Source organism: Populus euphratica, unplaced genomic scaffold (genome assembly GCF_000495115.2).
Source record: "Populus euphratica unplaced genomic scaffold, PopEup_1.0 scaffold6.1, whole genome shotgun sequence".
Lineage (NCBI taxonomy): Eukaryota > Viridiplantae > Streptophyta > Magnoliopsida > Malpighiales > Salicaceae > Populus > Populus euphratica.
Window position 1 is genome coordinate 4,642,933 of NW_011499849.1, and position 26,196 is coordinate 4,669,128.

The 26,196-nt window shown below is 30.2% G+C and overlaps 3 protein-coding genes across 4 annotated transcripts; 1 reads left to right on the forward strand and 2 right to left on the reverse strand.

Annotated features, from left to right (window-relative positions):
• The first annotated feature begins 6,674 nt into the window (after positions 1-6,674).
• Positions 6,675-9,984, forward strand: LOC105120820 (4-hydroxy-tetrahydrodipicolinate synthase 2, chloroplastic-like). 2 transcript variants are annotated; one of them, XM_011019204.1, is made up of 4 exons: positions 6,675-7,078; positions 7,192-7,275; positions 8,781-9,708; positions 9,775-9,984. In XM_011019204.1, the coding sequence occupies exons 1-3, from the start codon at positions 6,993-6,995 to the stop codon at positions 9,706-9,708; spliced, it is 1,098 nt and encodes a 365-aa protein (XP_011017506.1). In that variant the 5' UTR covers positions 6,675-6,992; the 3' UTR covers positions 9,775-9,984. The 2 variants fall into 2 exon arrangements, with proteins under 2 accessions (XP_011017506.1, XP_011017505.1); XM_011019203.1 differs by having other exon boundaries at positions 8,781-9,984.
• Positions 9,985-12,276: 2,292 nt separating this feature from the next.
• LOC105120821 (uncharacterized) lies at positions 12,277-13,241 on the reverse strand. Its single transcript, XM_011019205.1, has 2 exons — positions 12,800-13,241; positions 12,277-12,727 (listed from the first exon to the last, which is right to left on the reverse strand). The coding sequence occupies exons 1-2, from the start codon at positions 12,907-12,909 to the stop codon at positions 12,496-12,498; spliced, it is 342 nt and encodes a 113-aa protein (XP_011017507.1). The 5' UTR covers positions 12,910-13,241; the 3' UTR covers positions 12,277-12,495.
• A 10,799-nt stretch (positions 13,242-24,040) lies between these two features.
• Positions 24,041-25,908, reverse strand: LOC105120822 (peptidyl-prolyl cis-trans isomerase CYP18-1). The gene is made up of 5 exons (XM_011019206.1): positions 25,811-25,908; positions 25,646-25,720; positions 25,342-25,503; positions 24,594-24,752; positions 24,041-24,357 (listed from the first exon to the last, which is right to left on the reverse strand). Exons 1-5 carry the CDS (start codon positions 25,811-25,813, stop codon positions 24,274-24,276), a joined length of 483 nt encoding a protein of 160 aa, XP_011017508.1. The 5' UTR covers positions 25,814-25,908; the 3' UTR covers positions 24,041-24,273.
• Positions 25,909-26,196: the final 288 nt, after the last annotated feature.

The following is a 26,196-nucleotide window of genomic DNA, read 5'->3' on the forward strand; positions in this document are numbered from 1 at the left end:
AGTAGATGGAGAATGGGGGTCCCTTTTATCATGGGTCCCACATCCCGGTCCGTTCCTTCAATTTTTACGATTCAAAAGTATTTGACATTTACATTTTCCTTTTCTTTTTTAAGCAACTTTAATTTGAAGTTCAAATTTTGCTTTCAGAGGGTGGTGGAGACATCATTTTCCATTTATAAGGTTTATTTGTTTTAGTGTTTTAAAAGTATTTTCAGTGCTGTATTTTAAAACTCAGTTTTTATTATAATTTTAAATAGTTTTTTTTTGTTTAAAAAACCAGGTTAAGAGTCTTTTAGAAATAAAAAAATGAAAATAAACTTGTACTTTACTATAAGATATTGAATTTATAAAATTAAATTTTTATTATTAGGCTCATATTTTATTTTTTTATTCAAAATACAAATTTTAAAAATATAAATTTCAAAAGTACATGGAGACATGGTTTCGTGATCATAAAAGAAACTTGTTTTTTTATATATTTATGTTTGATTATTTATATGTATGTTTATTATTTTTGTGATGTTTTACTTATTTATTAGACTTTGTAGAATATTTATTAGATTAAAAAATTAGTTATGATGTTAATAAGTTGGCCGAACATCCTGAGATTAAAAAAAAAAGCATTCAAGATATAAAATTCTTAAGAAACCAAATCGGTGTGCCGTCACCGTCTAATTGCAAAAAATGCCTGATTTTCAAGAGCAGAACGTCGAGAGCCCATGGGTAATTTATACACATCTTGTGTGGAAACACAAGAAAACAAAAAACATGGCTACAAAACAATGTTAATCCAAGTAATATTATGTAAATAATGAAAATCACAGAATGCCTACAAGCAGGTATGTGGATCCTGCACTCAGCCCCATCGAATATTTTTACGATTTTGTGTGAGAAAACTTTACTTTTTTTAATTTTACTTTAATTTGATGTTTTCCCTTCTAGGGAGAGGGGAAATCTATGTGTTGAACGGAAGAAATCTATAACTATAAGCATGGATGGTTAATTAATTCTCAAATATATCCGGAATTTACCATAAATTCAATAGTTTTTATATGAAAACAATTTGCTTTTGACACTTAAAGGATAAATGTTGTCTTGATAGGATGTACGGTGTTTCAAAAGTAATCTGAATATAAAATTATAACTTTTGAATTATAATATGGTTCACTGCGCTTGACAAGGATATATTCAAATACAAAATCCTCGTAAACAAATCTTGGTGTCTGATTTAACACTTAATTATAAATACACATTCTATGAAAATATAAAATGTTAAGGTTTTTTTTTTTTCTTTTGTATAACTATCCACCGCTTCACTATGAAATAAGAATTATAAAAAGTTTAAATTTGGCTCATTCTTGTTAGAACAACGAAATTCAAAAATGACCACAAATAGCTAATAAAAATGAGAAAAATTCAAAAATAATCATAGATAGCTAATAAAAATAAGATGAAATGAGAAATTAAACATTTAAGAATTTACATAATTCGGACTATATTCATTGATAAGTATAAAAAAATTTCATTGAGAATTATAAGATCACTATAAAAAATAAAAATTTAGCAATCTCTTTACTTGCACACAAGTAAACACCTATTACATTATTCTTATGGATACCTTATAAAATGTATCACTTACTTTTTTATGAGATTTCTCTCTTCTTAACCTTAATGATGCATCTAAGGTCTTATGATGCATCTTATTTATAGGATAAGTATAACAATCTTTGCATTAATTTGGCACCGAATTGGTGCCTACCGTTTTTAATTTAGGCACCAATTCGATGCTTGCACATTCTTTTGTCAGGAGAAGAATGGGTTTCCATTTATTGGAAACCAAAAAGTTAGTAGCTTCAAGTACGAAAACTTTAATAGTTTAATTATTTATTTATATTTAATTATTTGTGATTTTTATATTTTTTATGCACTTATTATCTTCATGTTACTTACATTTTTATTTGTTAATATACATTATATTTACTTATCAGTATTGATTAATTTGATCAGGATATCTGTTAGATTTTTTTAATGTGGTTTTTTTTTAATTCATATTTTTATCTTTCATTATTTCCTAAACAAAACGATATTAAACATTTATGTATAGTATTCTTAAATATTCTTAAATGAAATATTATATTCTTTGCATCTATGTATAGTATTCTTAAATGAAATATTGTATTCTTTGCAATGCACGATCAATTTAAACCACTGCTAGTAATAATTGTGATTATTCAATACACATATGATAATGTAAACAGTAATTATGTTATCACAACATAATTTTAGCCCAAACTCGATTCTGTATTTTACATAAAACAAAGTCCAAATCACCACAATTGAAACCAAACAAAATCATAAATTATCAAACTGTGAACCTTAATAGTAGTATTTTAATATTATTTTTATTTGTTAATTATAATCTCGAATTAACATACGTTAGTTTTAATGTTTTTTATATTAATTATAATGATAATTAATAATAACAACAATAAAACATAACAATGTGTGTTTTTAAACCTGTGAAAAAATTATTTGAAAATTTAAACAACTTGTTGACGATATTCACATGTTAATCTAAAATAAATATAAAAACATACTACATGTAAAATAACATTAAAATTAACATGATAATTAGCTGTTATATCATATTTTGAATAAAGATTTCACATAACTTAGTAGAACATCAATAATATAATTATTTTTTATCATTTACTACTATCAACTTATATAATTATTTTTTATTGTTTACCAATAACATACAATACCTACTTCTTAGGGTTTTTTCCTTTGCAGGTTTGGCCACCATGAAGAAGAGAATTATTTGTGATTTTTATATTTTTTATGTGCTTATTATCTTCGTGTTACTTGCATTTTTATTTGTTAATGTACATTATATTTACTTATTAGTATTGATTAATTTGATCAGAATATCTGTTAGATTTTTTTAATGTGATTTTTTTTAATTCATACTTTTATTTTTTATTATTTTCTAAACAGAATGATATTAAACATCTATGTACAGTATTCTTAAATGAAATATTGTATTCTTTGCAATGCACGACCACTGCTAGTAATAATTGTGATTATTCAATACACATATGATAATGTAAACAGTAATTATGTTATCACAACATAATTTTAGCCCAAACTCGATTCTGTATTTTACATAAAACAAAGTCCAAATCACCACAATTGAAACCAAACAAAATCATAAATTACCAAACTGGAAACCTATAATTAAGAGTGTAGTATTTTAATATTATTTTTATTTGTTAATTATAATCTTGAATTAAAATATGTTATTTTTAAAGTTTTTATATTAATTATAATGATAATTAATAATAACAACAATAAAACATAACAATGTGTGTTTTTAAACCTGTGAAAAAATTATTTGAAAATTTAAACAACTTGTTAATGATATTCACATGTTAATCTAAAATAAACATGAAAACGTACAACATGCAAGACAACATTAAAATCAATTAGCTGTTATATCATATTCTGAATAAAAATTTCACATAACTTAGTAGAACATCAGTAATACAATTATTTTTTATCATTTACTACCATCAACTTATATAATTATTTTTTATTATTTACCAACAACATAAAATACCTACTTCTTAGGGTTTTTTCTTTTGCAGGTGTGGCCACCATGAAGAAGAGAGGGGGGATTATAGATCTATTTTATCCATGATTTTGAGTTGTAGTTATATTATGCAATTACTATTTAAAACGATGATTCTTATTAAAAATTTAATTCTGAATCGTGGGTTATACTAAAAAAATGATTTAAAATAGTGGTTTTCTTTAAAATATATTATTTTTCATTTTTTTTTTCAAATTATGTAATTCCTCTAAAATTTTATTGTAGCTGTGCCATTTTTCAAAAAAAATCCTAAATTTCTTGGCAAAATCATTTGATGTTGGAAGTGGAGAATTTTGAATTGGTGAAGAAATAAGACGAACATGTTTTTTTTTTTAAAAAAAGTAATTAGTTGAGTAGACTTGACTGGATTTGCAATTTGCATTGACTGACTTCTCCGAGTATTACAGTAGATCCTGTTCTCATAACAAGAAAATAATAGAGAATTACTGAATTGTTAACTTTTAGAAAATGGGACAGCCGCACTGTGCAGTTAGGATAACAGCAAATGCTATATATACTATATTAAAAAATAATAAAAATTTTATTTACAAGTTTAGATTTTTAAGAAAGATAGTTATTTAATATAATATTAGAATTTGATGATTAAATAGTTTTAAGTTTGAATTTCATCATTTTGATTTATTTAATAAAAATTAAATAAAAGTTAATATAAGTTTATATAAGTTTTAAGTCCAGAAAAAATAGATATTAAAAAATAATAAAACTTACATTATGAAATCTTAACTGTGAGATAATTTTTTTACGGACTCCACAATTAGAATGTAAGATTTGCAATACTTATTTTGATTAGAAAAAAAAAAGATTTGCAATGCTTTTCCATTGGAATGGGACCGCATAGTTACAAAAACAATTGCATTCAATTACAAGTAGAATAAGTAAAGTGTAAGCCAGATGGCTTTTTCATGCATATTTTTCACACGAAGAGAAATAATTAAGTTATTCCATGTGAGCCATCACATCGATTTGTCACATACATAATATAATTATAAAGTCAATGAGAGATGTCTTAAAATTTAAGATGTTTAGAAATATAGGTTTTTAGTGGTTGACTAGTGATTTTATGAAGTATTATTGCTATTTGATCCATTCTTTATAATTAAAAAATGAAACTGAGATATATACAAAATAATTATTTTTTTAATGAATTTTGGGACTCCCATATTATTAAATCAATATATTTATAGAGATAAAATGTAACAAATAATATATAAAATATTAATTCTAGAAATAAAATTGTTCTGTTGATGTTTTGACATATAATAAATGTTTTACAAAAAAAAATGATGTCATGTGTATATAATTATAATAAAGAAATTATGAAACTTGTTACATTTTAAAGAAATTATAAACTATGATTTAAAGAGTATTTATATCTCTAAATCTTGTTTTCTTGATTAAATGAGGGGGTTAGAAAATTATTTCATCCTAATAATATTTGTAAAAGATAATTATGTTTTATACATGTAATACCCCGGAATGAGCCCAGGCCACGACTCCTAGGCCTAGGAGATGGTATAAAACTGGGCCCATACTATAACTCTTAAGCCCAGGGGAGCCAGCTGGTAGGCCTAGTGCTGAGCCTAAAGGGCACTAGGCCATGTAGCCTGGCGCTGGCCCTTGCGCCTTGTATGTAATATAAAGGAGCCAGGCCACCCTAGGCCCTAGCACATTCTATATAAAGGTGTCATGCCACCCTAGGCCGGTGGCCTTCTGGGCTCAGGCTTTGTCCCTAGATTTAAAAATCGTGCCAGGCCACTGGCCTAAAGTTGGGTATAGGCCGTGAATCTAGATCCTAAACTTGTTTCTAGATTCTTTTTAGATCAACCCATTATTAAAAAAAAACAAGTGGGTTTTAGATAAATAAAAAGTTGTTTTAAAAATAATGATAAACCATATTACATCACATATAATGTTAATTTTAAATGCTATTAACACACCATAGTAATGTCAAGGATGTAAAAAGATTCAAACTAATCATTATACACGTATTAAAAAAATAATCTTCAATGTTTAGAATAACATAATTGTTTTTTTTAATATAATGATAATCAATTTGTAATTTTTGATATTTTTTTATTTTACACTTGGTATGTTTATCTATTTTTATAGTTTTTTTTCTTGAGAAAAAATATTTATCATTTTAATCTATTTTTATGATATTTTAACTTATTTTTTCTTTCAACTTTGAATATTTATCATTTTATACTTAATCAATTTATACTATTTTTTTGTTCTTATATTTTTTTTTTATGGATTATTTATTTTTTATTAATTTTTTAACTATTATATAAAAACTAAAAAAATAATATTTTTCTATGACAATGTAACATTATCTTATTTTTTTTAATATTTTTAAAATCAGCTTGAGGTATTATAAACATATATGTATCATTTACTATATTTGATTATATATAGGTACTAATTTTTAAATTTATAATTGTAATTTTTACTTAATTTTAGAAAACACGTTAATACATCTACAAAATTAATTATTTTGTATTAGAAAAAAATTATTTAATTTACATATAGGTGAATTAATTAGTTGTGTTAATATTTTTTTCATTTATTGACATAAATAATTATTAATTTATTTAATTAAATATAGGTATAGACGTTTTAATTTAATTAAGATTTTTTTTACAAGAAAAAATACAATTGAAAAGCTTGAATAATTTTTTTTTTTAAATTTACCCACTACAAAGCAAGTCAAACAACTAGTTAAATAGCTAGATTAAAAAATCAACAATAATTTTTATGTCATCAATCAACAACTGCATTGAAATATATTATTGTGCTGTATTTTAAATGTCAAAGGAAATCTCAAATTTCAACCTCTACTTTATAAATAAATAAAAGAAATTCACATTATTTTCCGCAAACTATCTGCCTTTACCAGTTCTTTTGAAACAAAGAAAAAAAAAAAGGAAGAAAAAACGGAAAAGATCAAAATTGGATTAGTGCTGGAATTCAATAGCGCCAGCTGTCACTTCTAAATGAAGAAACTCACCCTTAAAAACCCTAAGAAGCACCCATAGCAAGTTCTTTATGCCACAGCCTCCACTCCAACACCCACCCACTCCCATTTACCCGTCGGAGCTTGACGTAATGGCCGCCCTATACAGCAACAGCTCCACCGCCCTCCTCCAAAACATCACCATCAGCACTACGATTATTGCCACCATTTCAACTATTATTACCATCAGCACCATTCATTGAAATCCCATCTCTGCTCTTCATTTTTTAATCACATAGTGAGAAATAAATAAATAAATAGACTCACTTTCAATACGCAAGAAGAAGAAAACATAAGCTTACAAAAATGGCTGCCATGAAGAGCTATAGCGTATGCTTGAGGGAGTCTACTCTCCAGTTTCCGCGTCCTTATTGCGGTGATAATTACAAGAGGTTTATCTCATTTTCTTATTAAATCTTTATTAGTTCTGTTAAATATATATTTTTTTAGTACTTCTTAAAAACAGATCCCGTTGCCTCACACACGTTTTTGTTTTAAATGATAGGAGGGGTGGAAAATGGAGATCTCCACAAGCTGCTGTAATACCAGATGTTCATCTTCCAATGCGTAGTCTTGAAGTTAAAAACAGGCAAGATAATAATAATAATAAGCTTCTTTCGATCTTTTAGCAGGTTATGATTGTCGATTATTTACCGTAGCGACGCTTCATTTTTATTTTCATTATTTCTGTTTTTGCAAATGCAGTAAGCAAGGTAAAACTCAGAAAAGAAACGGTGCCAATTAATCATCATTTTATTGTAATAACCAAGAATTTAACTGACAACCTCGGACCTGGATAGATAATATTCTACATATAAAAATCAAGGGCCAGACTTGTAATTGGAATCGTAACTGTGTAAATGGATTCTTACGATGCTAAGGAGGTGTTCTGGATTGTTTTACATGTTTTTTAAAATAGCTTTGAGCTTAAAAATATATTAAAATATTTTTTTTATATTTTGTTTTTTTAATTTTTAATATTAATATATTAAAATCATTATAAAATACATCAATTTAACACCTTTGCAAACTAAAAATATTTTTAAAACACAAAAAAAAAACAGGAGTAAAAGCTTTCCCAAACACCTTTGAGTGTTTGGGAATGCGGTATCTTCTACTTCTAGCTGATGAATGGCTATTCCTCCTTGTATAAAAGGATCAAAACCTTCCACACTCATAGTGGATTTACAGATTGTACCTTTTTGTCAGCCCTAGAATCAAACACCCATGTTCCATTACCATATAATCTTGTTACATGAAAAGCATTGCGATGTTTTAAAAGTATGTTCTATTTGTAAAAGTATCAAATTTGATGTTTTAAGTTTTGTTCAATGGTTTTGATGTTTTAAAAAAAAAAATGGGGAAAAAATTATTTTAATGTATTTTTAAGTGAATCATTTTTTAAAAGCACCATGCTCTACAATACCATACACACACAATATTAATGCCACTGTTAAAACGAAGAAGTTGTGTCTAGATTTATGGATGCGTTGATTTATAATAGGCACATGACTGATGAACCCCCCCTCCTGAATTTCCCCTGAATTTGATGTTTTTGATTGAAACCACTTCAATAATTGTGGTATGCACTGGATATGTAAAGCTTACATTGCAAACTCCGAGGACCTGTAATTGATATTCGTTTAGTAGGTGAAAATTTGTACTTTGCATATTTTTAATTCAAACAGTTTTAGACATCGATTGTTCTGAATGATTTCTTTGATATAAAGATTCTAAACTGGATGCTGACCTCATTATTCCGGTGGTTTATTCTGATCAACGGGAAAATATTCTTGTTTAAATGCTTTGCTTTGGCTTTTATAATGTGGTGGTTAACGACAGTAAATCATGCGTGCAAATTAATGTTTGCATGAATTCATTTTTTGCAAGCAAAACGGTGCTATTTTGAACTTGTTAAACTTCATATCTGTGTCACCATGGGTGTGGGCTGAGGAAAACAAAGGCCCCCTTTCCCTATCTAGAATTGACATTGCGAATGATGAATTTTTTAGCTTCAAAATAATTTCTTCTGTATTTTTGGATTATTTTATGCTGATGTCAAAAATGAATTTTATTTATTCTCCTCAATTGCAGGACATCGGCAGAGGATATAAAATCTCTTAGATTGATAACAGCCATCAAAACCCCGTATCTGCCTGATGGTAGATTCGATCTCGAAGCATACGATGCATTGGTGAATATGCAGATTGTTAATGGTTCTGAAGGTGTGATAGTTGGTGGCACAACTGGTGAAGGCCAGCTAATGAGCTGGGACGAACACATAATGCTCATAGGCCACACTGTTAATTGTTTTGGTAGTTCAGTGAAGGTGATTGGAAACACTGGAAGTAACTCTACAAGGGAAGCGATTCATGCCACAGAGCAAGGTTTTGCAGTTGGAATGCATGCTGCTCTTCACATCAATCCGTACTATGGCAAAACCTCCGTGGAGGGGATGGTTTCTCATTTTGACTGTGTGCTACCTATGGGTCCCACTATCATATACAATGTGCCATCCAGAACTGGCCAAGATATCCCCCCACGTGTTATTCATACTATAGCACAGAGTCCAAACCTGGCAGGAGTCAAGGAATGTGTTGGTAATGATCGGGTTGAACAATATACAGATAAAGGAATTGTGGTGTGGAGTGGGAACGATGATCAATGCCATGATGCTAGGTGGAACCATGGGGCTACTGGTGTGATTTCTGTTACTAGCAACTTGCTTCCAGGCTTGATGCGGAAACTCATGTTTGAGGGGAAGAATACTGAACTAAATTCAAAACTCCTGCCGCTTATTGACTGGTTATTTCAGGAGCCAAACCCCATTGCATTAAACACAGCTCTTGCTCAGCTTGGGGTTGTAAGGCCAGTTTTCAGGCTGCCATATGTGCCTCTTCCTCTGGCAAAGAGGATAGAATTTGTGAATTTGGTGAAGAAAATTGGCCGGGAGAATTTTGTAGGAGAAAAAAAGGTTCAGGTTCTTGATGACGATGACTTCATCTTGATAAGTCGGTATTAGACAGTACATCTTGTTGAGACGGTTCTTGATGACGATGACTTCATCTTGATTAGTCGGTATTAGACAACAGTATATCTTGTTGAGACTTCTAGTGTGGGCTCGCCAATTACTAGCTCACATTTTATGTGCTTTTCCAATTCACTTTAGCAACACATAAGCTTCATGATGTGGTGCTAGGATATGGCAGAAGGCAGATGAAGATGCCTGTCTTACGCCCTCTTGCGTTTGCTTGCGTGTAAGAGCAGGAAATGGCTCGTTTGCTAGTTGCTTTGTCTATTCTTACTTCTATGCTGAACTGTTTTTAGATGATGGTGTTATTTGAACGTGGAATAACTTCTTTTCCAAATGATTTTTATTATAAAAATATTTTTTATTTTTTAAAATTTATTTTTGATATGAAAAAGTAATTTAAAACATAAAAATAAAAATAAATTTTGATTTAAAAAAATAGATTAAAATTAACTTCCAAATATCTTCTAGGAAGAGTGTGTTAGGTGGAGGGTTTTGGGTGAGCCATTAATGTATTGATTTGAATGTATTTTGCGACCCGTTTCAAACCTAACCTTGTGCATGTACATGATAGAAGAGCTTTAGATAATGCAGATACCCTTTGTAGAAAATGAATAGAATTATATATGTTTTTTGATCTAAAAATATGATGTTAAAGCATTGCTAGTACTTTTAAAAAAAAAAAACTATGTGACTTGAATTATAAGTCTTTTTTTTTTTTTTGATTTATGTGGGGTGTCTGGGCCAGTTTATATGCACCACGACTAATCCACATGGTTCACTGAACATCCTGCAAGCCCAGTGAGGAGGTAAGGCACCGCGGGGATAACAGACGTGTATTGTGAGATTCGAACCCAAGTGACCCAAGTGCGGAGGAAGGGAACAAATTCCTTCTATCGCCAGAACCTCACAAACCTCATTTGCGAATTATAAGTCTTAATGTTAAAGGAAGAAGACAAAAAAGAAATTGAGAAATAATAAAAAAGCTCTAATTTAGTTTGAGCTTTGTAACTTGTATTGGAATTGCATAACATTCTCATTGCAAGCTTATAGGAAAAAAATTAATAAATTTAATATTAAAAACTACTTAGCCCTGAAAATAAGAAATATGGTTTTCACTGTGAAGTGTTTTGATGGAATTTACAGTGGAATGTAAGAGTCTTGACAGTAAAACCTATAACAAGAAGACCAAAAAACCCTTGACATAAGGTAAAGATTTTTTTTTTGCTTTCAATAGCACCTCAATAATTACACCGTGCACATAAATATAAAAAATTAAAAGAATACCCCTTCCTAAACAATTAAAAAAATTTAACTTTTAAAAGAATTTTAGATACCATACCATGAAAAAAAAAAAGTGAAGAGAATAAGAAATATATCATATGACAAAAACTATTTTGCCCCGAAAATAAGAAATATGGTTTTCACTGTGAAGTGTTTTGATTGAATTTGCGGTGGAATGTAAGAGTATTGACAGTAAAAAACTGTTCTCTCTCACGCGCGCATATATATTTTATAATTATAAATGTTTACATATGCACCGCGACTACTCCTTAAAAACTTTTAAGTTAATAATCATATAAATTTTTAATAATTTTGAAAATTATAACATTTAAATCAGTAGCATCTAAAAATAAATTAAAAACCTTACTAATTAAACTATATCCCTATGTAATTAATCATATATAACTCAGGCCAATCCCACGGTCCACCGTAGGCCAAGCCCTCATATATAGATTTTTGTTGATAAGAGGAGATGTTGATTTAATTCAGTACGTCGACCGTATACCAAACCAATCTCATTGGTTGGTGCAACTTATCCGTGCTGTTACAATTCTTATGGCAGTGGAACTTTAAATAATCTGATTAGTCTGGACAGCAACAAGATCTTCGGTTTCCGGAACAAAGTGTTTCTAACTGGGCCTTTGTGCTCGGGCAATTTATTACATCCAAGTCCAACTTATTTTTGACCATGTGAAAGTTGGACGGTGTAAGTATAAGCATAAGCTGTCAATGACTGTAGCAGGGAAGGGAAATGGAGCAAGGGGGGCAGGAAAGCCTCATGTGCATGTTTTCCTTTCCCATTGAAACGTCGGGCATGCGACTTCAACGGCCAGGCTAAAGAATATTTTGCTATTGTCTTATGCTTTTTCTGTGAGAAATTTGTGCATTAGCCTGTACTTGAACACTGTTTGATTGATCGTGTGATAGAACCCATTGTTAGAACCAGTTGGTGCAGAAGAGTAAGAGACAATGCGATGGGTGAGGTCAAGGTTTTTGTAATAATTAATGACTTCTGGGCTGATTGTTGCTTCTCGTAACCTTCTGCTTCACTTCACAAGTTAGGCAAATTCTAAGAGTTTTCCGGGCATCAACATACACATGGGTCACGGGTCCGGAGAACTTCACTGTCCCCGCCGTTGAGAAACTCATCTGTCTGGCTCAACTCACGAAGATGAACAACAATAACCAAAAACTAGGAAAAAAACCATATTAAATTCTTTTAAGTCACTGGATTCTAAATAACTGATTTTCCTTGATGTTTTTGCCCACCTTATATTTCCAAAAACCACCGAATACGTTGTTTTTTCCATCCGGTATTAATGAAATTCCTCTAATAGTTTATCAATTGTTACAAAACACAGAAGAAGAGAATGAAGGAGAAGGTGAGATGACGGAGAAAGATTGAAGAAAGCATTGATCCTCTTCATTTCTATTAATACTCTTGCATTCGATCTGCATATAGTAACTTCTCCTACACAGATATATATGGTCATATTAGTTGTTGGGAGCCAAGTGGTCATGAAGAGTATTAGAGGATTTCTTTTGGAGCAGGTAAAACAGAGCTTGATTTTCTTGGTGTAGAAGGAGTGCTTTCTTCCTCAGCTTCTCATTCTCTTCTATGATGCTTTTGTTCTCCATGTACAGTTTCAAGTTCTTGATCTCCATCTCTTTCTTCACCAGTACAGCCATCTTCTTCTCCTTAGTTTGTTTGGTCAACCTTCTCTTCCTGTGACATCATACAATATTTAGTACTTCAATTTGAGATCAGAGAGACACACACACAGAGAGAACTACTAACCTGCTTAGCCTGTGATATCGAAGGCTGTGTCCTTTTGATGGCTGTTGATTGCTAAAAGCAATATACAAGGGACTGCATGGGCTCAGTTTTGAACATGTACTAGCACTCATTTTGTTTCTCGTTAAAGTTCAGTTTTTGTGTCACAGAGAAATGGGGGCTTGTTCTTTTTCTTGTAAAAAGGTGCCTAAAAGAGAGGGAGAAAAGCTTAGAAAGGAAGATGGGTTTGGGGGGGTTGTAGCTGATGGTAGAAACTAAGAGAAATAAAATGAGAGTTATATAGAAGGGGTAATGTGGCTGTGCTTGTATCTGCATATGAAAGAAAAAGAGAGAGAAGCTTTTCATGATAATGATGGCATGAGGACTCATGATTACAAAGGCCAGCGATAGACGGGGACTGCAGAGAAGAAGAAGAAGAAAAAAGGGAGGCTCTCCGCTCTCCTTTTCTTTGGCCTTTTTTATTACTATTTCAGAAAGTCTAAAGACTAATGAGCTGGTTGAACTGGTGGGGCCTTTTTTTGGTCCCACAGAATAGGACTATACAGTTTTTTTACTGTGTTTGTTTTCATTAAAAATTGATTTTTTATTTTTTTATTTTAAATTAATATTTTTTAACAATTTTTTAGTGTAAACAGATCAATCTTAAAATAAAAAATTATTTTAATATATTTTGAAATAAAAAATATTTTACTATAATTTTGTATTCAAAAAATGAATTTAAAAATAAATAAATTTATTTTAATATATTTTTAAATAAAAAATGCTATATAAAACAACACAATCTTCTTTTTAAACAACTTGAAGTCACTTTTTTGAAATGTGAAACTTCCCCTTTCAATTGCAATCCTGTCGAACAACATCTAGTCACTCCTAGCATCCTAGTTTGGCAAACTAATATACTAGATCTGAACCCTCGCTATTTTCTGAATTTGTTTTTTCTTCGCGGAAAAGATGATGTATACACACTATAAGCATGTTTGAGTTTAATAAATTAGTTTTATTTTAATTAAATAATAAAAATGATTGGTAGCTATAGTAAACAATCAAAATAAAAATAAAAAACATGATAACCTAGAAAAAAATATTTAAAAATATGTAATCGAATTACAAATATATAAATAATAGGATCGAGTTATTTTGAAGTAACGCAATAAATATATAAATTAACTATTATGAGTGCTAGTAGCAACAACAACAACAATATTATTAGTATTATTATTATTATCATTAATATTATTACCATGATTATTATTGTTGTTGTTGTTATTAGAAAAAAATCACACTTAAATTGAATGATAAATCTAAAAACTATAAAAAATTTGGAAAAAAACAAAGAAAAAAATAAAAAAAGTCAAAAGAAAAAGAATCAAATTGAAAAATATTATATATAAAAATTAAAATTGAAAACAAATAAACTTTAAAAAAAAAACAATCAAAACTATAAAAATCGAATTTGAAACATCAATAACAATAGGAATAGGATTAGAGTGCATTTCTTAATGTAAAAAAGAGAAATGAAAGGAGAAAAAAAATTTACTAGTGATAAATCAAATAATATGTACAACTTAAAAAAGAAAATGTGGCAAAATAAAATAATAAAAAAAATATTTTTTTATGTTAGAAGTCGTAACACCGGCCAACAACTTTTTTATTTTAAAAAAACTTAATTAAATGCTAAATCATGCTATTGCTTTTCACCAAACCAATAATTAACAAAAAAAAAAAAGAAGGTAAAAAGACCTAATACCTCTGATTCCACTACTTAAATCTTATAACTTCAAGGACATATTTTTAACTTAACTGTGTATTAAAAAAAAGGAAGACTTAAAACACCTCTTTCTTATGGTGTTTTGTTTTTTAAGATATTTTAATTATCTTATTATCCATTAAAATATTAAACAGATGAAAACACCTCTAAATAAGACAACTAAGATAATGCGTTGTGTGAAATGAGACAAGTAGAACACTGGTTAAATGACAAACACTTTTTCTAGAAAACCTATACATGTCGGTTCACATTATAATGAATAGTGAATCATATCAATGGCGAAAGTAAAATCACCTTCCCTTCGTGTTGTTGTTTTATATAAATCCCATCCCATGTGCTGTAGCGATGGACATAGTTCAGGTCAGTATAAGATTTCTCTTATCACTGTAAACGTGAAGCCGATGATCAATCCCTAAGGTGTAAACAAATACATGATCCATTTCCTTTCTCAGGGGAACATGCAGGAATAAAATTAAGACAGTACCTTTCACCTCTGGTTTTGCTACTGTATCATATTCGAACAACGAAGATGAGTGATTTGTCTGAATTCAGTCGACGGAGAGAAATAAAACTGGTCTGAACTGAAGATATCGTAATTCTGGAAACCTAGAGTTTAATTAAAATGAAGCGGAAGGGCAATGCAGGATAGCACGCAGTCTCTCCTCGAGGACTCATAAGTGATTAGTTATTAAAGTACTGGGCAGCTCACCATGTTTGACAAGATCAGCCACCAAAGAGTCCACGCATGCAGTAGATATCCATTAATAATTGGGTTTAGGATGCTGTCGAAAGAAGAAGAAGAAGAAGAAGAAGAAGATTTAGCGTGGGCCTGTGACGGAGTATAGTACTTGGACCTGCTAGTCAAGGCTCAAGAAAGCCATAGTTTCTATTCGGTTTATTAACCCATAACCTCGAGATGGTGCTGCTCAGTACATGAATCAATCTTTACATCAAAATTTAAAACTGAAAAAAGCGTTCTTCTTCTTCTTCTTCTTCTTCTTTTTCCGGTACATTGGACGACTGTTAAAGGTATGTCTGGTGGATCCTCTTTATTGAAATTACAGACTTTATGCAAAACGTGCTTTTTACACCATCAGATTAGTCTTGCAAGGAAATTTCCCAAAACTTCACTTGAGAATGTAAGAAAAACATTGTAAAAAAAAACCCTCAAATAGTTATTACTGTGATAATGAAAATTTTTTTATAATGTATTGAAATGATATTTTTTTATTTTTAAAATTTATTTTTTATATTAGTATATTAAAATAATCTAAAATCATAAAACACATATTAATTTAAAATAAAATATTTTTTTTTTTCAAAAATGATGAATCGACCTTCGCAAATTGAAATTGTCTTTCTTTATCATTACTATTTTTCTCACCGGAAAGCCCTCTACGTCTTAAACTCTTCCGATATTTTTTTTTTTTAAAAGGTCCACCTCCAAACAAATCAAAATCCCCAATTGTCTCATCCTCATTGTGCTTAATCATTTGCATTAACGAGAAGACAATCACGAACAAGAATATATACTTAATTATAGTGGATCTGACTTAGATTGCATTGCGCTGTAGTTAATTGCTAGTCAAAGTTTCGGTCATTAAATTACTAGATAATTCAAGAAGATTAACCAACTAGATGGAGCCACGTGCTCCACAATCACCACATGTGTCATCATGGTGTGAATACACCACTCTCATCTCCATTAATTATGGGAATGTATTTAACAGCATGTATATCTTTGATAATGGCATCTCCGGAGTTTTCAAAAATTAAAATTACATCCCTAATCTCAAGTTGTTCTTTACCCCCTAAATTAACCCTTTTTTTTACCATGGTCTATATTTTTTCACCTTAATTAACTATCATTTCTTTTTTCTAACTTCCATTTATACTCTGCCGGTTTTAATTTGTTACCCTTAGATATATTTATTTTTCTGCTTATGAGTTCCAATATATTAATGAGATACTTGAGAGTATTGTAGCAATTATTTTTAATATTAGTATATAAAAATAATTGTTTTAGAAATATGATTTTAGTTGTATTTCCAAACACGTGCTAGGATAACATTTATTATTGTAGTATCAATTATTTTTAAAAATATTTTTCCACTTAAAACTATATTAAAATAATATATATTTTTTTTATATCAAAATATTGATTAAAATAATATATATTTTTTTATATCAAAATATCAAAACAGCCTAAAAATATTTTAAAAAATAATTACAAACAAAAAATTCAAACTTTACCTAACAATATTTGGTGGTGTTTTCAACCAATACCTAAAACTAATCCGAAAACACCTTATTGCTAAAGTCCAAAAATTAAGCAAACAACATGAGGCACGTAATGCGTAAATCCACTACTCAAATGCAACAAATGTTGTAATGGTCCACTTGCAGTACTATAATAATTAAACATGCAAGATTTGCATGTTTAGGGACATTTCCTGTTCCATGAAAGCGATTATACTTGCAGACAAATTAATCTCTGTTTAACGAACGAAGCAAGCTCTTTTCACGAAGAGCTTCTTCCTTGGAAACTTCCTTGGCCTTGCCTTCATTTGAAGCTACCTTTCCCTAATTTTTCAAAGGTCAAGTAACAAGGAGTTTCGCGAGCAAATCACGTGTGGGAACACATCATGGGGGCAGTAGGGAAGGAGCCAGGGAAGACAACTCGGGGAAGGGAAGATGGGTTGAGCCGACGATAGTACTCGAACGAGGAAGAAGAGGGTTTCTGGAAATTTGGTTAAAATTGTGTTTTTTAAAAATTTAATTTTTTATTTAATTTTTTATCTTTTAAATTATTTTGATGTGTTAATAATAATTTTAAAAAACAAAAAATATTATTTAAATGCATTTTTAAATAAAAAATAATGCATTTACGAGCACAGCTAAGGAAAAGTAGTATTCAATGCTGTTACGTTTTTCTATTGTCCCTTTTCTTCATGTAATTGAGTGCCAATGTCATGGTCATATACTTGGAAAATGAACCTCCATTTTGGCCTCATCTTCTTATCCACCATCATGATCATCACCACCTCTGCCCTCTCTCATCTATAAAATACTAGCAGTATCATCATGATCAGGATAGTGATTTCTTTTTTTTGTCCTGTTCCACTTCACATGGTCCCTGAATTGCCGATTGGACACTTGGCTTAGCTAGCCAGTCATCCAGTTCATATTGAACCAGGGATTAGATCATATGGTGGTGGCTACATGGCGAAAAATACGAGAGGCTCATGACTGATGCTGCAGCCATGGCATGTGAATTAAGGTCAAGTTCGTACCATTATAAATTGACCATGATGTGTTTTTTTTTATGTTATTTGCCTTGTTTGTGAGCGTGTTTTTCTTCTATACAGCAGCAGTTATATTTTAAAAAACCTATAATTTTATGTTATTTGGTGAGAGTGATAAATAATGTTTTTAGTTCATGAAATCTATCAAAGATTGCAAAGAAACACAGGTCAGGAGCAAGATATAATTCACTCTGCACGTTTGTTAACATGTAACAGTACAGTGAATTTATTTACTTGTATTTTTTTACATGAATAATATATTTTTTTTAAATGTGTTTTATAAAAAAAAATTAGTGTTTAATATTATTTAATGACAATCGCAAATTAAAAAGAGATCTCATAATACCATAGTATAATTAGCCTTTACAAAATTTGATTATAATTTTAATTTTATTCCTAATAATAATTTATCTAATTTTGTTATACGCTTAAAAAATCATGAAAATTATATTTTTTATCGGATGAATTTTATAGTGATGAAATTATAGATAGTTTAATGGAACAATAAATATTTTTTATATAAAGTATTATTTATTTTATTAATATAATAATAATAATATAATAACAATAATTAAATTTACAATATTTAAATTATTTTTCATTCAATTTTAATTTCAACTAAAAATATTTTTTATAAAATAATTTTTTTTTAAATCATAACTATAAAAATTACTACGATACCTGTTATAAACTCTGTGATAGCCATACATGTGCATGTACCTGCATATGATGTCGAGGTTTTTAATACCTCATCATACCATCTTTGAACTGAAAAAATGAATCAGCAATTCAGTAAGGACTTGGGCCACTAGCCTTCAATGCTCATGCCTCATCTCTTGTTTGTCACTGAATGAATCTAGTCAACTATGAAATGAAACGTCCTACATTTTCAAAACTGATCTAATTATACTTCGGATTATTCTCCTCTAGTTATAATCAGAGAGAACTATATATGTTTTTATGTGCTTCTTTGAATGAGCACCGCATGCTCTCAACAGCTTAAAAAATCTGACAGCAACCCAATTTCACTTGCCATGATTTGATTTGATTTTAATTTCGCCCCCGAGATAAACATTTTTTTTTGTTATTAAACCGGCAATTTCACCTGAAAATTATAAATAAAATGCCTGTTGCGAAAGTCTAAAGCTGCGATAAGGAAAGACATGAGCAGGGAATTATCGTAGCAGATTTGCCATGACTTCTATCATCAGGAAAGGGCTCTGGCATCCAAGGAAAGCAGCCATGGATGTAACAGGAAGTCAATATCAATAAAATGAAAAACATAGTAAGAATTTTAATTTTATTGGGTTTGAGAGCCCGTGGATATTAGTTTCACATGCACAATGATTACGATGATGATGATTAGGATGAGGACGATGACTGTTCAAGCCCATCACCTATCCCTCCACCGAAGGTGGTCCAAATCTTCTTAACGCCAAAATTCAAAATTATAATCGATGGAAATTTCCGATTTTCATCACCTTTGATACTCTTCTATTCAACACTCATTATCACAACAATTAAAATCCCGACTCTTTGCAAATGCGTGATTTTAACATGTGGGAAACTTGCACAAGTTCAGCCTCGAGAAGGAAACGTCTCCCTTAATACCCTCCAGGGACTTCGATGACAGAGTTTTCCAACATCCGTGCACGGAGAAGCTACGACAACCTATTCGTAGCATAACAAACCGGATACCGGTCAACTGCCATCACCACACACGAGGGAAATGACAAAAGTCTAGTAACCGTGCTTGATGAAAAGGCTACAGCCCTACCACCAAGAGCAGATTCTTGATGGGGCTAGAACGCATTCTTTAATTGGCAATCAACTTTGTTAATCGGCCCTGCCCAGCAATTAAAAAGCGTTGATATACACAAATAATTTAATAAATACAGAACTGGGACTTGAAAAAAAAAAATATACACCGAGGTTAGATCGGGAGGGGGGCGGAATGAAAAGATAATGAAACTGAAATGGCTGGACCAATCTGGTATCTCGCCGTCAAGGAGAGAAATCTGTTGGAATTTGCTCTTGCACGCCTGTTAATGTCAAGGAAAGATAATTATTTTAGGCCTTCAGATAATTGTTATTTGTGAGTGTTTGCACAGGATAGTTAGAGAGAGAACCTGAACAAAGACTATTCTTCATATCATTTGATAAATTATCGCAGCCGTCCAACAAAATGAGCTTCTGCTCGCTCTAAGCACCTTTAGCCATCCCTTCGATCTCTTTTAGTTTTTGGCACCCTTGTAAGAACAACGCAGGCATTCTTTCGGGGTGAATTGATATATTTTCCGTTGAGGTGCAATAACATGCATCCAATACCTTTAAACTTGCAGGAAGCGTTGAGATTGATAGAAGATTTGAGCAGTGCATATGTAACGATCAATGTCTCTAACTCAGGAAGGAGGTCAATGCCTGGAGGTAGATTAAAAAATTGTTTCCTGTCAAATTCATTTTTTCGAGAGACAACAGACTCCCAAAATCGGACAATATCGTGCCTTCAGACAGACCGACAGTCCACAATCACGAAGATCTAATTTACGAGTCCCGATCTGCTCTTTTTAGGATGATCAAGGGAAAAATCACATCGATTTTAACGTTAATATTTTTGCAGGTGTATTGCTTGGATACACCTTTACTGTGGTTCATGAGGTCAAGAGTTCAAGTATCAACCTCATCATTTTTTCAAACTAATAAAGGGGCATTATGTTTCTAGATAACTGTATTAACATCTTGCTAAACAATATAGTGGCTTCTGGGCAACGGGCTTTTATTTTAATGCATAAGATTAGAAGTTCAGTACCTGAAGAGAGCTTTTTTATATATTTTTATTAAGTTACACATGGACCTTTGAACGAAGGGACCAGCCCAATTTGTTTTATAAGAACATTGATATCAAGATGATCAGCTACAAAAATTATTGAAGTACCGATTTGACTGATTAATTCAAGGTTATTGAAAGAGTTGAGGCATAATTTAAGCTGAAATTGAAGTTTGGTTTGGTTTGCCTTTTATAAATTGATTTACATTTATTTTATTTACTTTTGATTTATAGAAAAGTCATAACCATGTCTGGTTAAAAATAAATTTTCACTTAAATAACAAATTCCCTTATAAATTCTACATAATTACATCTTTTATTTTTTTTTTAAAAAGAGTTGAATTCTACATAATTACATCTTTTATTTTTTAAAAAAAGAGTTGATTTGAGTCATTTTTATCAAATATACTTCTAACTCGAAGTAATTTTAACTTACTTTTATCTTAATAATAACTTAAAATCAAAAGTCATTTTTTTTATAAGTTCAGCCAAATGAACTTTGAATTTGCTCTACATTCATGACAACGACTTCCATGAAAAGATCGAGCTATTGAGAGTTCCAATACATGAATGATGTAGGTAAGGATAACAAGGAGTTTCTGTAAGTCATCGAGGCTCATCTCCTCAATAATGATACATACGATTATAAATAAATGAAAACCTATGTAATAATACCAAGAATATCTTATTATTAAGATTACAGTAATCATCTCAATACTATCATAGTAAACCTATACGTCATTCAATTATCCGACTCATTTAAGAATGAATATCAATTTTCATCCCAAAACTATTTTGCGTCATGGAAAGTCTAGCCTTACTTAAAGAATGATCAAAACACATAAAAAAATAAAAATGAAAAGTAAATTATTATTTATTATTTATTAGTATAATAAAAAATAAACTGAAAAACACTTTTTAGTTTGTTTATGTCATGGAAAATAAACTAAAAAATAACTTATTAATATTTAATTTTTTTCAAGTTTATTAAAATAACAAAGAATAAATCTTACAAATTAAAAAGTTAAATGAGAATGAAATTAAATATATATATATAATTTCATAAATTATTTCAAATAAAATAGATAATAATTAAAATAATAAACATCAAATCTAAAAAATTTTAAAAATTAAAAGATAAAGAAATTAAAATATTAATAATTAATATTTCATAAATTAAAGTAAAAAAAGTAACAATAAAAAAAAATAAAGATCAAATTTAATAGATAAAAAGTTTCAATTAAAAAATAACAAGGGACAAGCAAATAACAATTATAAAAATGAAGACCAAAATTAATATAAAAATTAAATTTTAAGAGATAAAATTAAAAAATAAATATTCAAAACAAAATATATATAGCAATTAAAAGTTTAAGGACCAAATTTAATATAATTAATAAATAATATGATATTTCTAATATTTTCACAACTTTCAAAATTGATTTTCCACCTAAAATAAAAAGAAAACACCTTTCTAGAAACCAAATCAAATTTCTTTTAACCCAACTTTCAAAATTGATTTTCCACCTAAATCAATTTGAAAAACACCTTTCCAGAAACCAAATCAAATTTTCTTTTAATCAAAAATTATTTTTTATTAATCAATTTTTTTAATAACAAATAAATATAAAAAAAATTAATAATAATTTCTTGAATAACAAATAAATATAAAAAAAATTTAAATAATAATTTCTTAAAACCACTTTACTACTTTACCGAAACAAATTCACTACAAGTTTCAATCACATAGAAAAAAGTAGTATTTTAATCTAATATCCTAGCCCAAGCTCATGTGGAATCTTAAGCCAAGCCTCCATAGATGATGACGAGTCAAGACTATCGTATGAACTTCACAAGCCCATATAGATAGCAAAGCCTCACCTAGCATGCGGGCTTCTAATACCCATAAACCTCACTAGTTTTATATGAGGCTAGGGAGCACATCTTATCAATCATGTCTCAAATCTTATTGACGCCGAAGGTCTTTTCAAGAGTTCTAGTCTATCTGGAACTCTTGAATGAATTATGTTTAAAAGCAAAGTAAATATTACTTTTTTTATAAAAAAAAATTTGCATAGAAATGAATAAAAATAATACATATTTTTGTTTTTTAAAATTTATTTTTTACCATTATCACATTAAAACATCCTAATAACACTAAAAAAATTTAATTTAAAGCAATTTTTTTCTTCTTTTAGAGGTAAAAATAGGTTCAACTCAATTTTAAACGATGTCTAAGTAGAATTTTAGTTTCATAGACAAAACTAGACTCCTAGTCGCAGTAGCATTCCTGAACCCCATCTCATTAGAGCAAGTATAGAGTCCTGGTCTCATTAAGACTCTTAGAGGAAGTACTCTAGCTTCATATTACATTCAATTCCTTTCATACAAGTGACCCTTTAGGCTCCTAATCACGTTTGCAGTAATGCTCAACTACAATCCTAGCGCCAATAGCATTGCATACATCAAATATGATACGAATACTTTTATCCATACATCTTGTCTTACAAAAGTCAAGTGCATGGGCTAGCATCCCATCATGTCAACCAAAGTGACTAGAATGTGCATGCCCACTATAGTCAATCCTCATTTTGCTCTCATTACCTAGTAGATAAATTCCATATGAAATATGATTTGAGAACCCTTCTAAAATTAATTCTCATTGTGTGAATATACTTCTCAAAGTCATTCACTCTACGAGTGACTAGTGACAGCTACGACTAAAGATATTTAATAGTGTAATTCACAACGGGAAATATGCCTCACACCACATATCATACAAATATCACTATATGGACTTATACCAAATAAGTAAGCATATAATTAATTAAAACAAACTTATAAAATAAAAGAATGCCTTAACAATTTAATTAAATAATTATATTGTATTTACATGCACAACCTAATATCTATTGGCTACTAGATTATAACACTTTCATAATCATGCTGGAAGATCTTACAACCAAATGCATTGAGTAATTTTACAGTCCTTTTATACTCAGCTTTACACAATTAATTCTCCAACTTCACTCTATACTTTTCAAAAGAGTACATGAATTATATTTTTTTTCCTTTCATACTTTCTATTGTTGTGTCCTTCGGCCTTTACTAAGAGAAAACTACAACCTTGGTAAACCAACTTTCACTTATTCGATGACATGGACTTTCTGACCTTGTCAATCAAGAACTTCTACACAAAAAATCCACAATTTTTTCCATCTATATTGTAATCAAATGATAACCATTTCGATGTTTGAGCTAATAAATATCTTAATTGTATTAATAATTTATTTTTGTTTTAATTAATCATAAAATAATTTTTAGTCTGGAACTGAGAGACGAACTTATTTAAATACTTGAAAAGTACTCTGACATATCATGCAATTGTAAATAAAAAATGTTGCTTTACATTATTCTACAGGTAATACTTGGTATTTCCTTGTTAGCTGTAATTAAGTTCAGTTGTTACTGTTTAAAGGCTGATACATTTATCCACGAGATTCAATCCTAAATCAATGTTACAAACACACCAGTATCTCGCTGCAACAATATCCAGACAGATATTCTAAGATGGCAACTAACCAGCAAGTGGGTTGGCATGTATTGTCACGCGATTGATCCTTATCTCTGCAAGAGGTCTATCCCCTTGCCCTGTTTGAGTCTGCACAAAACCAAATAGCAGTGAACATTGCTGCATCTGGTGAGAACATGCAGAGGCAAAACATAAGGCAAAACATATAACATGACGAGTAAAAATTACAGACCCGAACAGAAGTATCAAACAACAAGGTTTATCAATCTTTCAAACAGAAATCCACTGCCCCGAGGCAAACCATTTCTTTTACTTCCATACAGGGAAAGACTGTAGATCTATTGACAATGGTTAGCACAACATACCTTTTCCATGATATCGAGGACTTCAAACCCATGAATTACTTTGCCAAACACAGTGTACAACCCATTTAGATGGGGTTGCTTGGCATACGTTATGAAAAACTGGCTTCCATTAGTATTCGGTCCACTATTGGCCATTGAGAGTGTACCCCTTGCATTATGCTGAAAATAAGAGAAACAGTGCATCAGGCATCAGCATTTCTAGCATCTCAAAACTGGCACTAGAAAACAGTTAGTTCTATATTAAGTATAACTTGTTGCGAAAAATGCAGTATACAATGAAAAGTAAATAAATGACTGTCAATACAGCTATGAGTCTTAAATTCCTCACACGTCAGGCTGTTAACATTGATTAGATAGGAGGGTGATGATAAATTACTACATTTCAACCACCTACACACATGCATTATTAGCTATCTTGTGACCATGCAGCCAACAAAAGAAAAAAGAATGAGTGGCATGATAATCTAGGCCACTATATCTACCACACTCTCATTTCGTTTTAGAACCCTTTATGTCCTTTCTAGAGGCACTCGCTCTGCAAAGTTTGCGAAAAAGAACAACATCGTCTCCAACAAGAACACAAGTGAATCCACATCCTCAAATCTTACAAAATAGGATTGCATCATACACAAGCAGCGACTCTATTAAGAATTCTTAAAGGGTGACACTGAAAGTTACCAAAAATAAATTCAGAATACATAATGCATACAAAGATCTAAGAAGCTTCAGACAAATTAAATTAAAAAACCTTGAGAGACTCTCTAATCTCATCATTGAACTTCTTGCCCCAAATACTAGTTCCTCCTTTTCCTGTTCCTGTAGGATCTCCACCTTGAATCATAAAACCTTTAATATTTCGATGAAATATGGTCCCATCATAATACCCACTAGCACAGAGCGCCAAAAAATTCTATAAAAAATCCAAAACAAAGCATAAGAACTATAGGATTAGCTCATTAACATAAAACCCACTTCTATTTCTACCGATACAACTTCTACTTACAGCAATAATTATAGAACTTAGTTTTTTCAAAACACAGTTACCAACTGACCTCGGAGGCCTTGGGAACTTCATCGCAGGCGATCTCGCATTTGATATCACCAAGATTTGTGTGGAGTGTAACTGACTGCAAAGAAAAAAAGAGAAACGATTCGTTTTTCAGTTAATAGAGGAACGTAGTTAAGGTGCTCGATAAAATTTAGCAAAGAGAACTAACCATTCTGCGTGGTGGATGCGCTCACAGATAAGGAAAGCCTGTTTGGTAACTGGTCCTGGTGAATGCTAATAGCTCCAGCCTTCAAGCGTTCGAGCCCTTTCTAGACTTATATGGGCTTTATTTTTCATTTTAAAATATATTAAAATAATTTATTTTTATTTTTTAAAATTTATTTCTCACGTTAACACATTAAAACTATATAAAAACATAAAAAAATAAAAATAAAATCATTTTTACTCAAAAATATTTTCTAGCCTCGTCATTTTTTTACAACTCAAAAATATTTTCTAGCCTCGTCATTGTTTTACAAAAAAAAAAAAGGAATCATTAATTTTTAAACTGTTTTAAATATTACAATTAAGTAATATAATTTTCTATTTTATGAC